This window comes from Galleria mellonella, unplaced genomic scaffold (genome assembly GCF_026898425.1).
Source record: "Galleria mellonella isolate WM207_F2 unplaced genomic scaffold, CSIRO_AGI_GalMel_v1 utg352, whole genome shotgun sequence".
Lineage (NCBI taxonomy): Eukaryota > Metazoa > Arthropoda > Insecta > Lepidoptera > Pyralidae > Galleria > Galleria mellonella.
In genome coordinates this window covers 7,649,090-7,669,052 of record NW_026442084.1, presented here as the reverse complement: position 1 = coordinate 7,669,052, position 19,963 = coordinate 7,649,090, and the positions used below count along the sequence as shown (strand labels likewise).

The window sequence follows — 19,963 nt, the reverse complement described above, 5'->3', positions numbered from 1 at the left end:
TCTCCATTGGTTTAGAGGATTTTACCGCGAGGTTGGCAACATCTTTACCACCTGTCAAAACTAATTCAATTTTGACAGATGACACAACTTTGACAGGTCAATTAAATTCAATTAGAACAATTTACATATTTCACAATGACGATTTAAAAAGTGCGCCAATTTCGATCTGTAACATTAATCATTTAACAAGAGTCGTATTAATCTATCACTGGCATTTTAAATTTTAATAATAAAAAAATATTATAAACAAAATGTTAAATTTACCAAATGTCTATTTATTTATTATATATATATATGATTAATTTTTTAGGGCAATTAAGTCACTTTTTCTATAATCATTTGAAAATATAGAAAACGGACAGAAATTTTAGACATTATCACATTCCGGTATGAATGCTGTTATGGGATTACGCGGGAGAACGGCACAGCATGTCTACTGTCTCGCTCTACGAGGACGTGACGCGCACACTGGTGCTGTTACAAACATCTGCCACGTGCTTACAGGCACTGGTATTGTCCTATGATATTTCTTTACATCAATAAATGATAATTATGTCATTAATAAGGGAAAGGTGAATATATTTCTTTCAACTTACTCTGAGACAAAATTTTATATAGCTTTTTTGAAAAAAAAAAATAATGGGCAAAGATATCCGAATTAGACAGTTCAAATATTTGATATGAATAAAATCAAAACTATGTCGAAATTTTATTTTTTATTTTACCGTCAAGTAGGAAAGTCAAACTTTGTATGGTAGAAGAGGCGGGATTATGGAATTATAAAAAAAAAAAATAGTAACCCAGTACCAAAGTCTTGTGCAATAACAATAACCGATTGATGATGATGACGAGGAGATAAATTCTCAATCCAACAGTTTTTGCGCTATATTTTTGCCAATTTACATGATTCTTTTTTTTTTCAATAGAATGGGCTTATATTAGTTGTATGAAATTAGTTTCTTTTTTTCTAATAAATATTAAATTATATTAACATTTCAATACTTTGTCAATGTGATGTGACAGTCATGTTTTAGACCTAATGTGACAAAATAGAAAAATGCTCCCTACACACGGCTGTACAAATGGTGATGTAATTAATGTACAGTTTCAATGTACACCGAATTATTTATATTATTATTATTATATTGAAAATTAAATAAAGTTTTTAAATTATAAATATTGTGAAAGACTTAAGTTACTTAAAATTAGTTTGGACCAATTTATATTAATACATCCCTGTAAATTATAAAGAACAAAAAAACAAACGGAAGTAAATAATCGTATGTTACTAATTTACAGTCGTTAGTAATTAACTAAAATATCACAACAAAATAATCTACAATGTATTATCAATTTATATATCTCGATGTACCGACACATAAGTAACAAAAAATTATATATATATATATATATATATATATATATATATATATATATATATATATATATATATATATGTTTTCAAGACAAAAATTACCAAAGTGTTGACAAAAATTGTATAAAAAATATATGTATATTCACGTCGGCCATACCATTCGATCTCTCTAAGTACCAAAAGTTATGTATCACATTATTGGTATTATTATATATTAAAATTGGACAGTCCTAACATATTGAACAGTGCAATATCTTTACAAGTGAGTGTCTGCTTTTCAAGTTTATAGATTTTATTACCAGACTTTAAACACAGTATTCAATGAATAAAACTGAATCCAAATAAACACATGTCATGTTAGGGTATGATGGCCCTGGATGCATGGACCAGCATGTCTGAATAGGATGAAAGTCCCCGAAAATGAAAAAAGAAATATATATATATATATATATATATATATATATATATATATATATATATATATATATATATAAGTCATAAAAGAACAAAATTTTGATCCTGCCATACAAATACGACGCGATTAAAAAAAAACCTTTTTTTATTATTAATCTTTTAACCAACATTAATAAGTTGGAAATATTTGGAATTATCATTCAATTTTAATAAAAAAAAAACACTTATTTTGGGTGAATGCTAATAATCTCTACTTAAACTGTATATTTTAATATAAAACTCAACAATATACGCTACAAATGTTTATATCTCTGAATCAGGAGTTTTTTTATACCACTGAGTGAACAAACATACGGCCCACTTGATGGTAAGCGGTCACCGTAGTCTGTGAACGCCTGCAATACCAGGGGTATTACGCGCACTTGTCGACCAAGGAGAAACCTCTTTACCCGGGGGGAAAGGGATTGTTAGTAATGGAGACTAAGAATCCTATTGCTAGCAATATACCCAACCATGTCGACCTCCTCGCGGTTCCCCCTGGAAACTATCATGGTTAATTCCTGATGAATTCATCATGATGGGCTAACTGGCCTGTTTTCATTCTCATCTATTACCCTTCACTGGTGCTCCACAAGCGTATACCGTTAGCGCAGGCGGGGTTATCATACCATTTTCACCCATCAAAAAAAAACTCTTTACCCTGTTTTGAAGAACCCCATGCTGTAGTCTCTTGGGAAAACTTCGACAAGGTCTTATTGTGACTTTTATCACACGAATGGTCATTTTGTTTGTTTATTTATTTATTTATTATCAATATTACACTTTCACTTTCGTACGGGCAAAAATTATTACATCTTTTTTTTTAATTTTCCGTTTCGAGACGTTACTTAATACTGGACTCTCCATCTATGTGTACATGATCAACAGACAGAGTAGTTTGTGAAGGAGAGATTTTTCAATTTTTAGGGTTTAACTTCGGTGTTAATATTGTGCCCAGGGTTACCAAAACTGGAGCTGATCAATTTGAAATGGTGTGGTTTTACATATTTTCTATCTCGCTTACACACTGTACTCTGAATTACTTATAATGCCATATTAAACTAAATAATATATATATATATATATATTTATAGTGATTTAAAAAAAATATATTCTGTTATTCATTTTGAATTTATTTCTTTTTTTTTTTTTTTGTTTTGTATATTTTAGTTTCAATTTATTGACCTCAATTCTGTCTTTACATCGTAATCTCAATTCGGGTTTAAACTTATTCATCCTGCCCATCGCTATAGAAAACAGTCTACTTAATAAATCACAATAATTTGCTAAATTTGGCAAGTCTCCGTACCACAGACATAGTAGTAGATAGACGGTGTACACACCACTATTTGTACACTAAGCGTGCCATTTTTTTTTTCTTTTTACTGTTTGTATGAACCCATACGTGAATACCATGTATATTATTTTTGTCAAATCTTTACATTACATTTTATAGTATCCATTTAATTTTGATAAATATTTAAGAATTTAACTGAAGTCTTTTAAGTTTACTTAGAATAACAAATAGTAACAAAGTAACAAAAGACCCAACTATTTGTTTTTTTTTTACACAAGGCCGCCATATTTGTTTTATACTGTCATGTAACCTATATACCTGTATATATAACATTCCAATTAAGAGACTATTGATATCTCTTTTGTCCAAAAATCCGAACATTCCCATTCAATCCAAATCTAGGATGGGCCCGGCCGGGCAAACGGCCCAGATAGGCAAAAATAGTTAACTGAGTTAACGTAGCCATTTATAGGCGGCAAATGTCCATTGTCGTTCATTGTCGTGTGATTGGCACGCAAAGTATAGTGGCGTCATCTATTCAATGTAAGTCAATGCCCGTGCTCCGCGCTTATTGGTCAGTGGTCTCAGTGGACACGGTGGGGCTGACGGTGGGCGTGGTCCAGTTGGCGGCGGTGGTGCCGGCGATGGTCGGCGCGTCCTTCTCCAGCGGTCTAAACGACCAGTTGCCAGCGCCGTCGAATTCTAACACGTGCGTGTGGTATTTCCTGCAATGTTACAATATTATTATTATTATTTCAGCCGTTAACTGTCCACTGCTGGGCATGAGCCTTCCCCATATGGGAAGTTTTGCCAGTAGTCGCCACGCTTGGCAGGCGGGTTGGAATCCGCAGTTTGGCTTTTGGTGATATTTAAAGAGGGACACTGTTACCAATCCCTCCACCATAAAACCACTTTTACGACACTCACGAGAAAGGAAGGGGTGGCACATTCTATGCCAGAACACACATGGCGAATGTAAAATGTTTCCACTATAAACTTAAATTACATAAGGATTTATATTATACTAGTTTTTACTCGCAACTTTGTTCGCGTATATATATTGGCTAAACCGGGATATAGGGAGGAAAGGGATTGTTAGAAATGGAGTTTGAGAGCAATGGGTGCTAGCAATATGCCCTAGTTAGTTCGACCTCTACGTGGTTCCCCCTGGAAACCATCGTGAACAATTCTTGTTGAATTCGTCATGAGGGGCTAACTGACTTGCTTCATCCTCACCTATTATCCTTCACTGGTGCCCCGCCGGTGTATACCGATAGCGCGGGTGGGGTTACCATTCCATTATCACCCATAAAAAAAACCGGGATATGTTTACTGACCGTAGGTATGTGTCCATTTTTATCCCATATAGCACGTGTATACCAAATTTCATAGTGATTAATCGAGCCATTAAGGCTGTATAAGGCAACAAACAAACTCATTTTGTTATTTATAATATTAGTAAGGATTATAATTTATTTACTTTCTTTTTTTTATTGTATTTTGTATTTTTTTTTATGCAGCTTAGAATGGCAAAGAAGCTGACGGCCCACCTGATGGAAAGTGGTAACCGTCGCCTATAGACATGAGCAGTACCATCGTACCAGAACAGAATATACTGTTTCGCCCATGATACCCCCCATGCGTTACCATTCCTGAGGACTCAGTTGTTATTCCTCTGTACCCAGTAAATTCACTGCCATATCCCACCATTCAAACCGAAACACAACTGCTTCGCAGTAGAAACACGAATGAATCAGAGGTGTCCAAGCAAACGAGTTTTGTACAAAGTCTTCTGTTGGGAGCGGTTTAATGAGAACACAGGTATCTGGAGGTAGGTGAACTGACCAGACGCTGGGCCTGTGCGTGATGGATAGCAGCGTAATGCCCTCCTTGACGGCCTCTTCGTACATCACCACCTCCGTCTCCATCGACACCGCGCTCGTGCACTCATCCAGCAGCGCGTACACCGGCCTGGACACATTCGTATGTGGACATCAATTATTTATGCCCATTTTAAAGTCTTTTTCTGGACAACAGTAACACATGTACAATTATTTAATTAATTTAATAGCTAAACAGCTGCAGTGACCAGGTCGATATTAATTTTGATACTCCAATTGTTTTTGTACGAAATATCTATAAATATATAAAATGAGTCGTGCTGCTGGATCTGCTTGTGGATATGGTGGCTTTAGTTGTTAGTTGTCAAACATTTAATAATAGATGTAAGCTATATATATATATTTCTCAGTACTTATTGTTATACACGTATCAATATATGCTGTGTTTGCCTATAAAAAATTGTTACACTTAGTTCTAAGCTCCATAATTGTATATATATATTTACATTATTTTGTGGAAACAATTGTTGGTAAACCTAAATAAATAAATAAAAATTTACGAATGTTTAATAATATACTGGTTATTTGATTAGAATAATAATAATAATTTATTTGCCAGAAACATTTTATCATTTTTTATACAACTTAGCATGAGCAGTACCATGGACATAGCAGAGTATACTGTTTCACCCATGATACCCCCCATGCATTGCCATTCCTGAGGACTCAGGTGTTATTCCTCTGTACCCAGTGAATTCACGCCATATCCCACCCATGAAACCGAAACACGTTTTAAAAGGAACGCTGCTGCCCATCCCTCGCCCTCTCTTAGTCGACTCTTACGACACCCACGAGAAAAGGAAGGCGTGGCCTATTTATTGTACCTTAACTTTGCATGCCGTTGTTTTGGCAAAACACGTATCTTCATAACTGTATACTGTATTCTAGAGCAAATAAATTATTATTATTAATTATTCCGTAATTAATATGTGTGACTGCTAACACTCAATAACTTTTTTTTTTTACAACACAGGAGGCAACCGAGCATGCGGCTCACCTGATGGTAAGTGACTACCGCCGCCCAAACTACTACTAAACTATTAGAAGCTCTACAACCTTCCAAATTAGCAATCCATCTCCGAGTGCCATTTCGTCCACGCACGTGTTGCACCTCTATACGAGGCATCTTCATGCAAATTATTTGATTGTAGCCTAGTAATCGTTCGACTTTCAAAATAAACAAATGGTAAACATGAGCGAACGCGAGTAAAAGAGTGAATAGGCGTGGTCACCTGTGGTAGAACATCCTGGCCATGGCCATACGCTGCTTCTCGCCTCCGGACAACATTGCGCGCCAATCAGCTACAGCACGCAGCCCACCGTGCCTCGCAGCGCATGCGTCCAGCCGTACAGCTCGCAAAATGCGGCGGGCGCGGGCCTCCGCTGCCGCTACGTGCGGCCCGGTGGTCGATACTCGAGCCGGGTACGTCACTTGATCTAGCAGAGAGCCCTCCGGCATGTATGGCCTGAGGGACACACCGACATCTTGTTACACCTTTCCTTTCGTTGAAAATTAGTATAGACCGCGCTATAGAGGACCATGGGCGCGACGTAGGGTTAATTAGAGGAGCATCGCCAATTTATTTAAAAAATATCAATTGCTAAAAACTATAACACAATAACAGAATTACGAACTTTTAAAAACTTTATAATTTTAGGTCTCAAACTAAACAACTAAAACATTAATCATAGAATAAGTTGTTCACTAATCTGTTATTAAAAAAATGCATTAGATGCTACGCTGTGTTTAATTAAATAATTTAATTAAAGACAATATAGCATTTAATCAGTGTTCTGTAAACTAACAACAACAATCATCAATTTAATATGAATTACTTCATGGTCCTTCAAGCCGGATTATAACTGAATGTGTGTGATAACTCCTAGAGTATTTTATAAAACGAGACCCACAAACAACTTCAAATTAATACTATAGATAAATGCAGTAGCAGTACTATACTCTGACATTATATGTCTGGGGACCAGAGGTTTCCATGTATATTGATGACATTATTATACGTGGTAACCTCTGATGTACTAAATGAAGTAAACCCCTTTGCCAGTTTTTTATAATATTCATTATACATTTTTTACCGTCACCGTATCGATCATAACATTTAATAAAATATTACACTAATGTAAATGTCCCATACCTCTGTGGTATGTAGAACATGATGGGCCTGGTGGTGCAGGTCTCGTTGCTGAGCGTGTTGGACTCGTCCGAGCACACGGCGCACTCGCACGGCTTAGGCACCTGCAGCTCGCCTCCGAACACCGGCCACAGGCCGGAGATGATGCGGAACAGGCTGCCGGAACCAATAACATACATTTAGAGCATCGAGCCTCAGAAACAGTTCAACTCTCTGTCAATTTGCTAACTCGTTTCTTATCAGTATTCTATATACTTACGCACATAATGACATATTATTTAATAAATAAAATGAGTGTTTACGTATTAAAAAGATATAGAAATTTAAGGATAAAAATAAACATAGAAGTTATAAAGGAATCACTCATAATTATTCATCACGTAAAATTGCATGAAAAGGTTGACTCGCTTATCTCGAAGTATTTGTATGGAGACACTCTATCTATGTAATCTAATGTTACCAACTATTATGAGCTTTTATTTAACTTGCTTCAATATTAAGTTTTTCTGTTCATAATTTAAATATTATTTTTTTTGTAACCACTTGCCAGTTACCTATTGTGCTGATCAGTGCTATCACAGAAAGTCTTATTCATACTTATCACAAAAAAAAAAGTGAGCTTATGTGCGTGCGTGCGTGTGTGGTGCGTGGGCGTGTGTGTGCGAGTGAGCGTTCATGCGTGCGCGCGTACGTGTGTGCGTGTGTGGTGCGTGTGTGGTGCGTGAGCGTGCGTGTTCGTGCGTGTATGCGTTCAGCGCGCGTACGTGCGTGCGTGCAGGCGTGCGTGTGTGGTGCGTGTGCGTGCGTGTGCGTACCCGCGTGCGTGTGTAGGCGTGCGTGCGTGCGTGTGTAGGCGTGTGTAGGCGTGCGTGCGTGCGTGCGTGCGTGCGTGCGTGCGCGCGTGGTGTGTAAGCGTGCGGCGCGTACCTGGACTTGCCGCAGCCGTTGGGCCCGACGATGAGCAGGTGCGTGTGTGCGTGCGTGCGTGCGTGCGTGGTGTGTAAGCGTGCGGCGCGTACCTGGACTTGCCGCAGCCGTTGGGCCCGACGATGAGCAGGTGCGTGTGTGCGTGCGTGCGTGCGTGCGTGCGTGCGTGCGTGCGTGGTGTGTAAGCGTGCGGCGCGTACCTGGACTTGCCGCAGCCGTTGGGCCCGACGATGAGCAGGTGCGTGTGTGCGTGCGTGCGTGCGTGCGTGCGTGCGTGGTGTGGTGTGTAAGCGTGCGGCGCGTACCTGGACTTGCCGCAGCCGTTGGGCCCGACGATGAGCAGGTGCGTGTGTGCGTGCGTGCGTGCGTGCGTGCGTGCGAGGTGTGTAAGCGTGCGGCGCGTACCTGGACTTGCCGCAGCCGTTGGGCCCGACGATGAGCAGGTGCGTGTGTGCGTGCGTGCGTGCGTGCGTGCGTGCGTGTGTGTAAGCGTGCGGCGCGTACCTGGTGCTTGCCGCAGCCGTTGGGCCCGACGATGAGCAGGTGCGTGTGTGCGTGCGTGCGTGCGTGCGTGCGTGCGTGGTGTGTAAGCGTGCGGCGCGTACCTGGACTTGCCGCAGCCGTTGGGCCCGACGATGAGCAGGTGCGTGTGTGCGTGCGTGCGTGCGTGCGTGGTGGGTGTGTAAGCGTGCGGCGCGTACCTGGACTTGCCGCAGCCGTTGGGCCCGACGATGAGCAGGTGCGTGTGTGCGTGCGTGCGTGCGTGCGTGCGTGCGTGGTGTGTAAGCGTGCGGCGCGTACCTGGACTTGCCGCAGCCGTTGGGCCCGACGATGAGCAGGTGCGTGTGTGCGTGCGTGCGTGCGTGCGTGCGTGCGTGCGTGCGTGGTGTGTAAGCGTGCGGCGCGTACCTGGACTTGCCGCAGCCGTTGGGCCCGACGATGAGCAGGTGCGTGTGTGCGTGCGTGCGTGCGTGCGTGCGTGCGTGGTGTGTAAGCGTGCGGCGCGTACCTGGACTTGCCGCAGCCGTTGGGCCCGACGATGAGCAGGTGCGTGTGTGCGTGCGTGCGTGCGTGCGTGGTGGTGTAAGCGTGCGGCGCGTACCTGGACTTGCCGCAGCCGTTGGGCCCGACGATGAGCAGGTGCGTGTGTGCGTGCGTGCGTGCGTGCGTGCGTGCGTGGTGTGTAAGCGTGCGGCGCGTACCTGGACTTGCCGCAGCCGTTGGGCCCGACGATGAGCAGGTGCGTGTGTGCGTGCGTGCGTGCGTGCGTGCGTGCGTGGTGTGTAAGCGTGCGGCGCGTACCTGGACTTGCCGCAGCCGTTGGGCCCGACGATGAGCAGGTGCGTGTGTGCGTGCGTGCGTGCGTGCGTGCGTGCGTGGTGTGTAAGCGTGCGGCGCGTACCTGGACTTGCCGCAGCCGTTGGGCCCGACGATGAGCAGGTGCGTGTGTGCGTGCGTGCGTGCGTGCGTGCGTGCGTGGTGTGTAAGCGTGCGGCGCGTACCTGGACTTGCCGCAGCCGTTGGGCCCGACGATGAGCAGGTGCGTGTGTGCGTGCGTGTGTGCGTGCGTGCGTGCGTGCGTGCGTGCGTGGTGTGTAAGCGTGCGGCGCGTACCTGGACTTGCCGCAGCCGTTGGGCCCGACGATGAGCAGGTGCGTGTGTGCGTGCGTGCGTGCGTGCGTGCGTGCGTGTTGTGTAAGCGTGCGGCGCGTACCTGGACTTGCCGCAGCCGTTGGGCCCGACGATGAGCAGGTGCGTGTGTGCGTGCGTGCGTGCGTGCGTGCGTGCGTGGTGTGTAAGCGTGCGGCGCGTACCTGGACTTGCCGCAGCCGTTGGGCCCGACGATGAGCAGGTGCGTGTGTGCGTGCGTGCGTGCGTGCGTGCGAGCGGGGTCTGTAAGCGTGCGGCGCGTACCTGGACTTGCCGCAGCCGTTGGGCCCGACGATGAGCAGGTGCGTGTGTGCGTGCGTGCGTGCGTGCGTGCGTGCGTGCGTGGTGTGTAAGCGTGCGGCGCGTACCTGGACTTGCCGCAGCCGTTGGGCCCGACGATGAGCAGGTGCGTGTGTGCGTGCGTGTGTGTGCGTGCGTGCGTGCGTGCGTGCGTGCGTGGTGTGTAAGCGTGCGGCGCGTACCTGGACTTGCCGCAGCCGTTGGGCCCGACGATGAGCAGGTGCGTGTGTGCGTGCGTGCGTGCGTGCGTGGTGTGTAAGCGTGCGGCGCGTACCTGGACTTGCCGCAGCCGTTGGGCCCGACGATGAGCAGGTGCGTGTGTGCGTGCGTGCGTGCGTGCGTGCGTGCGTGCGTGCGTGGTGTGTAAGCGTGCGGCGCGTACCTGGACTTGCCGCAGCCGTTGGGCCCGACGATGAGCAGGTGCGTGCCGGGCGCGATGGTGAGCGTCACGCCGCTCGCCACCACGTCGCACGCCGGCGTCACGATCGGCACGTTCTTCAGCGTGATCGACAGGTCCGTCGAGTACGTCACCACACCTGCACCGCCACGTTACCACGCTCACAACGGCACGTGAGCTCTCGGCTCATCTTATATATACATACAATCTAGTGACCATCGCTTATACACATGAACAGAACACTACAATGGTACCCCTACCATGGACACGCGTTGCCATTCCTGATGACTAAGATTTATGCTTCTGTAATCTATAATTTTGGTGCTAAACCAATTTTACTACTATTTTTGTAATTTGAGTCGATTCATTATCAAATTAATACCACTAATGCCACAATAGAAAGTGTCACACTTTTTTTAAATTTTGTCTGGTCTTCGAATTAAGATATTCAGCATTATGAAGTATTAGATGTAAGCGTAATCCACTTCAAATATTTGCTCTTTTTATTATAACTAATAATCTACACCCAGTAATGTAATATTAATAGAGAAAATTGCACTAAATAAGGTAATATAATAATATCTATATATCGTAGTTAAAATATCTATACATATATTGGCCCAATAATACATATATTAACTATTGGTTATTCAATACATAGTATTAAAAATTGAAAAACTCGTTCGCGATGAATGTAGATATCCGATTGGTACAGACGATATTGCAATGGGTGATCATCGATATCTAGAAGAACTGAATATATAGATATCAGATATTACTTATCTCTACAATTAAGATATTTTTGGAACATTTCATTTTAAATAGTGCAAACATTTCTTTACACCTTTCTTGAGGAGGTTCAAGTTATATTTGGTAGAAAACAAATCGCGGAAAGGACTTCCACAGGTCGATGTTGATAAACTTTTTTTTTATATATCTCGCAATCAAGCTCGCATCGAGCATCGATTAGAATGGGGGTAGGTAGGACAGTAGCAACAGCTCAGTACTGCTAGGAGCTCGAGGTCGCACCGAGCTTCAACCAGAATGTATAGGTGGGACAGTAGCAAGTAGCAGGTGGGAGTGCTCACCCTGCGGCGTGGGCTGTCCGTCGCGGAAGGCGACCTGGAAGGCGCCGGGCGCGGCCTGGGCGGCCACGTGCACGGCGCGGACGCAGCGGCCGCGGGCCACCTCCGCGAACACCGTCAGCATGTCCGACACGCGCGTCGCGTACCCCGCCAGCGTCACCACCTCCTGCAGCCGCCACACCACACCACCACACGTGTCAGTTACAACTAGTGTCCGACCGAACTTTCGGTTTCGGTTTCGGTTTCGGCTAGTTCGGGCCAGAAATTCTATTTTCGGCCTTAGTTTTGGTTTCGGTCAAAAATTTGCCGAAATTTTCGGCCGTGCCGAAACTTTGTGTATGTTTGTGTTTGTGTGTGTCTAACTGAAAGCTGTTTTTTTTTAAGTTTACTTCCAAGAGTAAGTCATCATTTTAACATGTTTGTACATATAAATATATATGACATATATGTTACATACTTTAATTAGCGTTTATTATTACTCTTTAACTATCTGTGTGTTTGTGTAAATAATTGTGTAAAAAATACACTAGATTTCAGTATAGAAGAGAAATTTGAAATACGTTTCAATAAGTTTCGATTTCGGTTTCAGCCGAAACTGAGACCAAGGCCGAAAGTTCGGTTTCGGCTATAAAACTCATCATTATATCAGCCTTTAACTGTCCACTGCAGAACATAATCCTCCCCTTGGGAGATTTGCCAGTCGTTGCCACCACAAACACACACAACCACATAACCACAGTTAAACTTTGGAGATGTTAAGAAGGACGCTGCAGCTCATCCCTCGCCTTCCCATAGTTGACTCTTATGACACCCATGGGAAAGGAAGGGGTAGCCTATTTTATATTCTTTTATGCAACTTAAAATGGCAAACAAACTATTAGTAATGAGGTCTAACAGCCCCATTGCTAGCAATATACCCTATCAGGTCGATATCCACTCAATTCCCTCTAGAAACCACGAGATTAATTTAATTTCTAGGGGGAACCGCCCCCTGGAATCCATCGTGGTTAGAGAAGGGTTTGTTAGTAATGCAGACTACCAATCACATTGCTACCAATATACCCTGTCAGATCGACCTCCACGTGTACCCCCTGGAAACCATCGTGGTTAATTTCAGGTATATTCATCACGATAAATCCAACTGACCTGCGTTTTCATCCTCACTTGTCATTCCTTTACTGATGCCCCGCCAGCGTATACCGACAGCGCAGGGGGGGGGATTACCATTCCATTATCATCCATTGGAAAAAAACGAAAAATAACGTAACAATCCCTTTCTCCACTACTACTTACAGGTTAGAGGAGGTGTGTGTGTGTGCGTGTGCGTGTGCGTGTGCGTGTGCGTGTGCGTGTGCGTGTGCGTGTGCGTGTCCGTGTGCGTGTGCGTGTGTGTGTGTGTGTGTGTGTGTGGTGTGCGTACCTTGTAGCTGGACATGAGGCGCTCGATGGCGTCGGCGGCGGAGTTGAGCAGGTTCCTCGAGGTCGTCATGTACTCGGTGCGGGCGCTGATGCTCTCGCCGCCCTCGCCTGCCACCGGCGGCATCGTCAGTAACGCGCTTACATTATACCATATACATACAGCATCGAGCCTCAATGTCAGCTAATTGTCAAATTAGCTGACTTATTTTTTTATCAGTGTTTTTTTATACAACTTAGAATGGCAAACAAGCTGACGGCCCACCTGATGGAAAGTGGTAACCGTCGCCTATAGACATTAGCAGCACCGTGGCCATAACAGAGTATGCTGTTTCGCCCATGATACCCCCCATGCGTTGCCATTCCTGAGGACTCGGGTGTTATTCCTCTGTACCCTGTAAATTCCCGCCATATCCCACCCTTCAAACCGAAACACAGCCATGCAAACACAATTGCTTTACGGTTGAAACACGAATGGGACAGAAGGAGAAAAATGTTGGGACACTTGATACGACACGACGAACTTATGAACATTATAATAGAAGGTAAGATAGAAGGAAGGAGGGGGAGAGGGAGACCGAGACATAGTTACATCAGGCAGATCAAGGAAGGAGTTGGTGTCGTGTCGTATCAAGAGGTGAAGAGACTCGCTGAAAATCGTAGTGAGTGGCAAAAGCTCCGCCGACAAGAGCGCATATATATATATATATATATATATATATATATATATATATATATATATATATATATATATATATATATATATATATATATATATAATCCATCAAGTCATATGAGCACTCACCTCCGCCACTGGTGCCGGTGAGAATGGGCAGCGCGAGCATCACCATGCCGGTGCCGGACCACACGTACTTCATGCAGAACTGCTCCAGCATCACGTACCACAGCTTCTTGTTGAATACGCCCGTCATCTGCGCCACGAGCTCCTGGTACGCCGACTGCAACTGGCTCAGCTCCACCTGCCAACACGACCAAGCATTTTGTTATAACAACACGAAGTCAGAAATTGTTTTTATTCCCAGAATATAAATGAATTTAGAATATTTTGCACCTTCTCGAGTTTGATCCTCACCATAATAATGCTACCATAATCTTCCATAACTAATTTTTTCTGTGTGCAACTGTTTTAATAATTATATGTTTTAAATATTCTTATGTTATCCACTTGTATGGTTGGTGTCAGTTTTGTTAAAAAGTAATCGATGACTTAAGAGAATGTTGTGTGCATTGTGTGTGTGTGTGTGTGTGTGTGTGCACGCATTTACACCTGATGATGATGCAAGCCCTGTTTATGAAATAAAATAAATTTCTGTATTTACATTGTTGATGTACCTTTTGAAATAAATAAATAAATAGGAAAGAAAGTAAAAAATCAAGAGGCAATATTGGTACACCGCAGATACTATTTTTAATCTATGTTGCACAAAAATCCACATTCTCATTTTATAATTTTTGAAAAAGGAATGGAACGCTGTAAAATTTTGGACATAAAGTGGACATAGATGTAAAAAAAAAGTAATTCTAAATTTGAATTGTATTACTTAATCATTGCTGTGGATGTCTGAACTGCAACAAAATAGATTCTATTTAATTTATATTATAATCAACCTGACTTTACGGACACTCATTATTGTAGTTTCTTTCTAACATACATTACTGACATACACCCACACTAACTTGCCTACCTTGCTTTAGAATTATAATTTCGTTTATATAATTAAAATCCGTTATTGGCTGTATTTATAAAAGACAGCATATAAGTTATTCTTAAGAACTGTGGATTATTGTATTAAATAAATTCTCTAATAGAATAAAATAAATGCACGTATGTGTATGTGTGTGTGTGTACGCGGGCTGTGTGCGTGCATGTGTGAATGCGTAAGTGCGTGCGTGCGTGCGTGCGTGCGTGCGTGTGTATGTATGCGGTAATGCGGTAAGCCGCGAGTGCACGTGGCGCCAGTTGGCGCCGCACGTGTGTGTGTGTATGTGTGCGGTGAGCCGCGTACCTTGTGTCCGCCGTAGAAGGCGACCTCCTCTGCGTGCGCGATGAGCCGCGAGTGCACGTGGCGCAGGTTGGCGCGCATGCGCGCCTCCTCGCTGGCCAGCGCGCCGAACCGCGGACTCAGCAGCCGCAGCAGCTGCCCCGTCAGGCAGATCACCACCGTCGCTATGCCGGGGCCTGACCAGTACCGTACAGACATACTTTACAACTAAGCAACATATTTGCAACGTGAAGAAACATAAAAAGAGCGTTTCTCGATTGATTTAATAATGATACCCGAGCATCGATCTAGTTTTTGATCCTTCGATCCGGATACCAATAAGCTTCGGATTCGAAGGACCAAAAATATGTACTAATAGATAAAATGTTATTTGAAATTAAGAAGCACTTTATCTAAATATATGAAGGAATAGAAAAGGAAGTCTTAGCTCAACTGTAGAACACTACATACTAAACTAATTGAGCTACTCTGCCTGTGTTTTTATTGTTTTTTAACTTAATCTTAACAGTAATAAAATACAAACAGTATATTGAACAAAAATTCACGATGTCAAGATTATTTGTCATATTAAAAACCAAATACGATATAAAATTGCCCATTTGAGTCGAGCGCTATGGGCGCAGCGATCGCTACAATGTCAAATGGTGAAAAGGTTACCAAAACTACACACCCATTAGTATGTTGCCCTTCATTTTGCTTGAGTAACTGGCGAGCGTGAGCACGATGAGGAGCAGGTCGAAGCAGGGCTTCGTCAGCGAACTGTACAAGTGAGCCACGGACTGCGTGAACACTGATACGTCTTCTGTTAATCTGGCGAAAGAAATATGATCCATAATTAGATATCTAGTCCGGACTAAGTACTTTTCTCATTTCAGTTATCATACCATCGTACGCGAGTTAATCTCGTTTGTTCACGGTATTTTCCATCATCGGAGAGTCAATCAACAAGACTAGAAATATAGATATAGTATTAAAAGCCATAGGTACCTGTGATCGGCGTTCTCTATCCTGGCATCCAGATTGGAGACGCGGTAATAAGTCTGGTTCTTGAAGTACAGATCGTAGGCGTGGTTCACCAGCCTGGTGCGGAACGCGAGCGCTAATCTACTCTCCAAGTATCTGCAAGTGACACCAAGACATTCATTGTTAAAATCAGTCTAATAGTAAAGTAAATAGAAACCAAATTCAAACTTTTAAATTCCAAATATATTTATATAGTTTTTTTCATACGACTTAGACTGGAAAACTGCCAGTACTGTAATGAGTATGTTGGAACGTTTTGATTTGTAAACTTTTTATTTAAAAAAAGAATAACAAATTGAAATTCAAAAAGAGAACACGCTGCCATTCTGATACGTACATTCTGCTTCTTGACATCGTGCCTAGAGCATATTTTAATAGCACGATTAAGCAAATCGTTCTTTATTATTAAATTAAATATAACACAAGTAATTTAAATTCCCTTGTACAGTTCTTCCCCACCTGAGGAGATCATTGCCTGTAGGTATTTACAGAAGTATAGACATGACACAATATTATTTAATAATTTGTAATAACATATCTAATAATTTAACTGTCTTATCCCACCCTTCAAACCGGATCATTGTAGCTTTTTTTTTTTTAATAGGTAACAATGGAATGGTAACCCCGCCTGCGCTGTTGGTATACGCTGACGAGGGTACTAGTAAGAAATGGCCAGGATGAAAGCTTGCTTCTATTACGTTTACATCGTTAGTTTAGTTAGTTAGTTATTTTAATCTATATATACAGTTCTGTCGTATGTTAGTATTCTTTCTTGTGAAACATAATCTTTTGTATAAAGTCTCCCTCTGGTAAATTAATTCTTTCATAAATTAATTAATTAAAAGCAAATAAATTCATTCTGGTGATTCCATTGGGGCATCACTGAAAGGGTGCTAACATAAGAACTCACCTAATCATGGAGTTGATGAATGTGGCCGGTACAGCGATGCCGAACCACTGCAGTAAGAGTGAAGAAAATTTCTTCATGTCCTTCTGTACGATATGTCTCACTGGAATAAACAATTATAATATAATTATAAAATAAAAAGATTGTTTTTAACATCCAATCCATCTAAGATTTATTTATTTATTTATTTATTACATCCACTGGGTGAACCTTACAGTCTTCCAATACGCTCACCCAGGAAAGCATCAGTACAATAACATATAAAAAGGTATATTACACAAAAATATTAAACAAAAAATAATATAAAAAGATTTAACTGAAACAAAAAACGTCTGAACACAAATACTCTGTGGTCATTCGACGAAACTCCAGCAAGTTGGACGCAAATACATCCAATTGCGGATACTGGCTCAAAATATCATTGAGTAGTTTCAATGCAAGAGATAGGGGAGACTGTTTAATGAACTTGTGTATGTCCATGACTATGATACTAATTCATTATCATCATCATTATAGCAACCGTTAGCATTAACTGTCCACTGGTGAACATTGACCTTCTCCATGTAGAAGGTTTTGCCAGCAGTTAGCACACTTGACAGGCATGTTGGCAAACGCAGTTAGGCTTTTAGAAATAATTTAAGAGGGAGGCTGCTGCTCAATCCTCGAACATTAGCAGCTATGGACAGAATAGAATAGAATAGAATAGAATTTTATTGCTTACTGTGTACATACATATAGCAGTAACCATTGCTTTGGACTTGACATCAGTATCAACAGTTATACCCTATCGGGCATGCAATAATTTAACAACAGGTAATTAGCTAGCAATTACGTTAACAACGAAACATTCAAATACTACGAGTATTAACATTACATGATTGCAAATAAATATGTTTTATTTGGTAATACAATTTTTTTTTATACAACTTAGAATGGCAAACAAGCTGAGGGCCCACCTGATGGAAAGTGGTAACCGTCTCCTATACACATGAGCAGTACCATAGACATAACAGAGTAGGTATACTGTTTCACCCATGATACCGCCCATGCATTGCCATTCCTGAGGACTCAGGTGTTATTCCTTTGTACCCAGTAAATTCACGCCATATCCCACCCTTCAAACCAAAACACAGCTATGCAAACACAACTCCTTCACGGTAGAAACACTAATGGGACAGAGGTGGCCAAGCAAACGAATTTTGTACAAAGTCTTCCTCTGGTAAAATTAATAAAATAAACAAATAACAGTTAACATAATGGCAATGATGGGTTTATATATTGAATAATTATGGTTTTTATAGTAGGTTACAATACAAAAACATGTATGTATACAATACAAATATTTAGACAGAAAATTTAAACTTCTAAAGGTAGAAATTTTAATTTTAAGGGCCTTTTACCTTCTTCAGATATATCAACCCTATCGTACCCAGAACTGATTTCACAAATAAAGTATTATATACTTCTCCTAATCATTATTATTTATTATTATTATTTCAGCCGTTAAGTGTCCACTGCTGAACATAAGCCTTCCCCATAAGGAGAATTTTGCCAGTAGTTACCACGCTTGGCAGGCAGATTGGCAACCGCAGTTAGGCTTTTAGAGATTTTTTAAGAGGGATGCTGCTCTCACCTATAGATCCTTCTAGTGAAGCCACGTATATTGATAGGAATGTTCTAGAGAAGAGGCAGAGTGTGTGTGCACTGAGCAGCGCCACCTCATGGCTCCGGAACCCGGGTACCATGATCCGTGCGAGGGTCATCAGCTGCCTGAGGAACTCTAGGTTCAGCCCGGGCACGTGCTCCTCTGGTACTGATAGGGTTTCATCGGCGTCCTCCTGAAAACAAAAGTCATGACACTTATAAACAAGCGGGTGGTATACCTGATGCAATATGCCAGTACAAGTGACCGTCTGTATACAGGTACAGCATCATGGACATAATAGCATATACTGTGCTGCACGTAATATCCTTCTAGCGTTACTATACCTAAGGACTATAAGGTGTTACGCCACCGAACCCTGAAATTTCACTGCCATAACCCACACTTCAAACCGAAATACAGCCATGTAAGAGCTCCATTCAGCAATTTCGTTAATTCACCTAACCTCCCTTTGTTGGGGGGAAAAGGATTGTCAGCAATGGAGTTTGACAACCCCATTGCTAGCAATATGCCCTATTACATCGACCTCCACGTGGTTCCCCCTGGAAACCATCGTGAACGATCTTGTTGAATTCGTCACAATGGGCTGACCTGCTTCATCCTCACCTATCATCTTTCACTGGTGCCCCGCCAGCGTATACCATTAGCGCAGGCGAGATTACCACTCCATTATCACCCATTAAAAAAACCTACTTTTGTTTTCCACCCACTTAAATAAGTTTAATAACTTCTCAATTAGAAACATTTATCAATCACTAATCTTTACCCGTGACTTTCTCTGTGTGACCACATTAGTAAGTTTTTTTTTCCAACTTATAATGGCAAACAAGCTGACGGCCCACCTGATGGAAAGTGGCAATCGTCGCCTATAGACATGAGCAGTACCATAGACATAACAGAGTATACTGTTTCGCCCATGATACCCCCCATGCGTTGCCATTCCTGAGGAATCAGGTGTTATTCCTCTGTACCCAGTAAATTCACACCATATCCCACCCTTCAAACCGAAACACAGCCATGCAAACACAGCTGCTTCATGGTTGAAACACGAATGAGACAGAGGTACCCAAGCAATCGACTTTTGTACAAAGTCTCCCTCTGTACATTAGTAAATAATCTACGTCATTCCCCCTTTGCAACATTCTGTTAATTTAGTTATTTATTTACACTTTATTGCGCCATTTAAAATAAATAAATATAGTAAATATTAATGGGAAGTGATACAGATGGCGGTCTCATCACTAAGCAATCGTTTAGCTAAGCTGCTACATATATATGCTAAGGAATAATATATATTCTTTATTACATATTAAAAAAAAAGATACAGCGATTAGTTTAACAACTTGTTAGCAATGGTGGGCTTATCTCTAAAAGAGATCTCTTCCAGCCAACCCA

General features: G+C 42.2%; 1 protein-coding gene across 2 annotated transcripts in view; it reads right to left on the bottom strand.

The window, feature by feature from the left end:
- Positions 1 to 2,952: 2,952 nt before the first annotated feature.
- Positions 2,953 to 19,963, bottom strand: part of LOC113519453 (ATP-binding cassette sub-family D member) — an 83,167-nt gene continuing 66,156 nt past the window's right edge. For both annotated transcript variants that reach the window (XM_052897178.1, XM_052897177.1), the window contains 13 exons: positions 18,539 to 18,743; positions 16,909 to 17,008; positions 15,963 to 16,094; positions 15,646 to 15,785; positions 14,979 to 15,151; positions 13,757 to 13,931; positions 12,956 to 13,062; positions 11,539 to 11,701; positions 10,436 to 10,589; positions 7,180 to 7,332; positions 6,259 to 6,492; positions 4,971 to 5,096; positions 2,953 to 3,850 (listed from right to left, as the gene is read on the bottom strand). In XM_052897178.1, the coding sequence (XP_052753138.1) occupies positions 3,694 to 3,850; positions 4,971 to 5,096; positions 6,259 to 6,492; positions 7,180 to 7,332; positions 10,436 to 10,589; positions 11,539 to 11,701; positions 12,956 to 13,062; positions 13,757 to 13,931; positions 14,979 to 15,151; positions 15,646 to 15,785; positions 15,963 to 16,094; positions 16,909 to 17,008; positions 18,539 to 18,743 (2,019 nt within the window). In that variant the 3' untranslated portion in view covers positions 2,953 to 3,693. The remainder of the gene's footprint in view (positions 3,851 to 4,970; positions 5,097 to 6,258; positions 6,493 to 7,179; positions 7,333 to 10,435; positions 10,590 to 11,538; positions 11,702 to 12,955; positions 13,063 to 13,756; positions 13,932 to 14,978; positions 15,152 to 15,645; positions 15,786 to 15,962; positions 16,095 to 16,908; positions 17,009 to 18,538; positions 18,744 to 19,963) is intronic.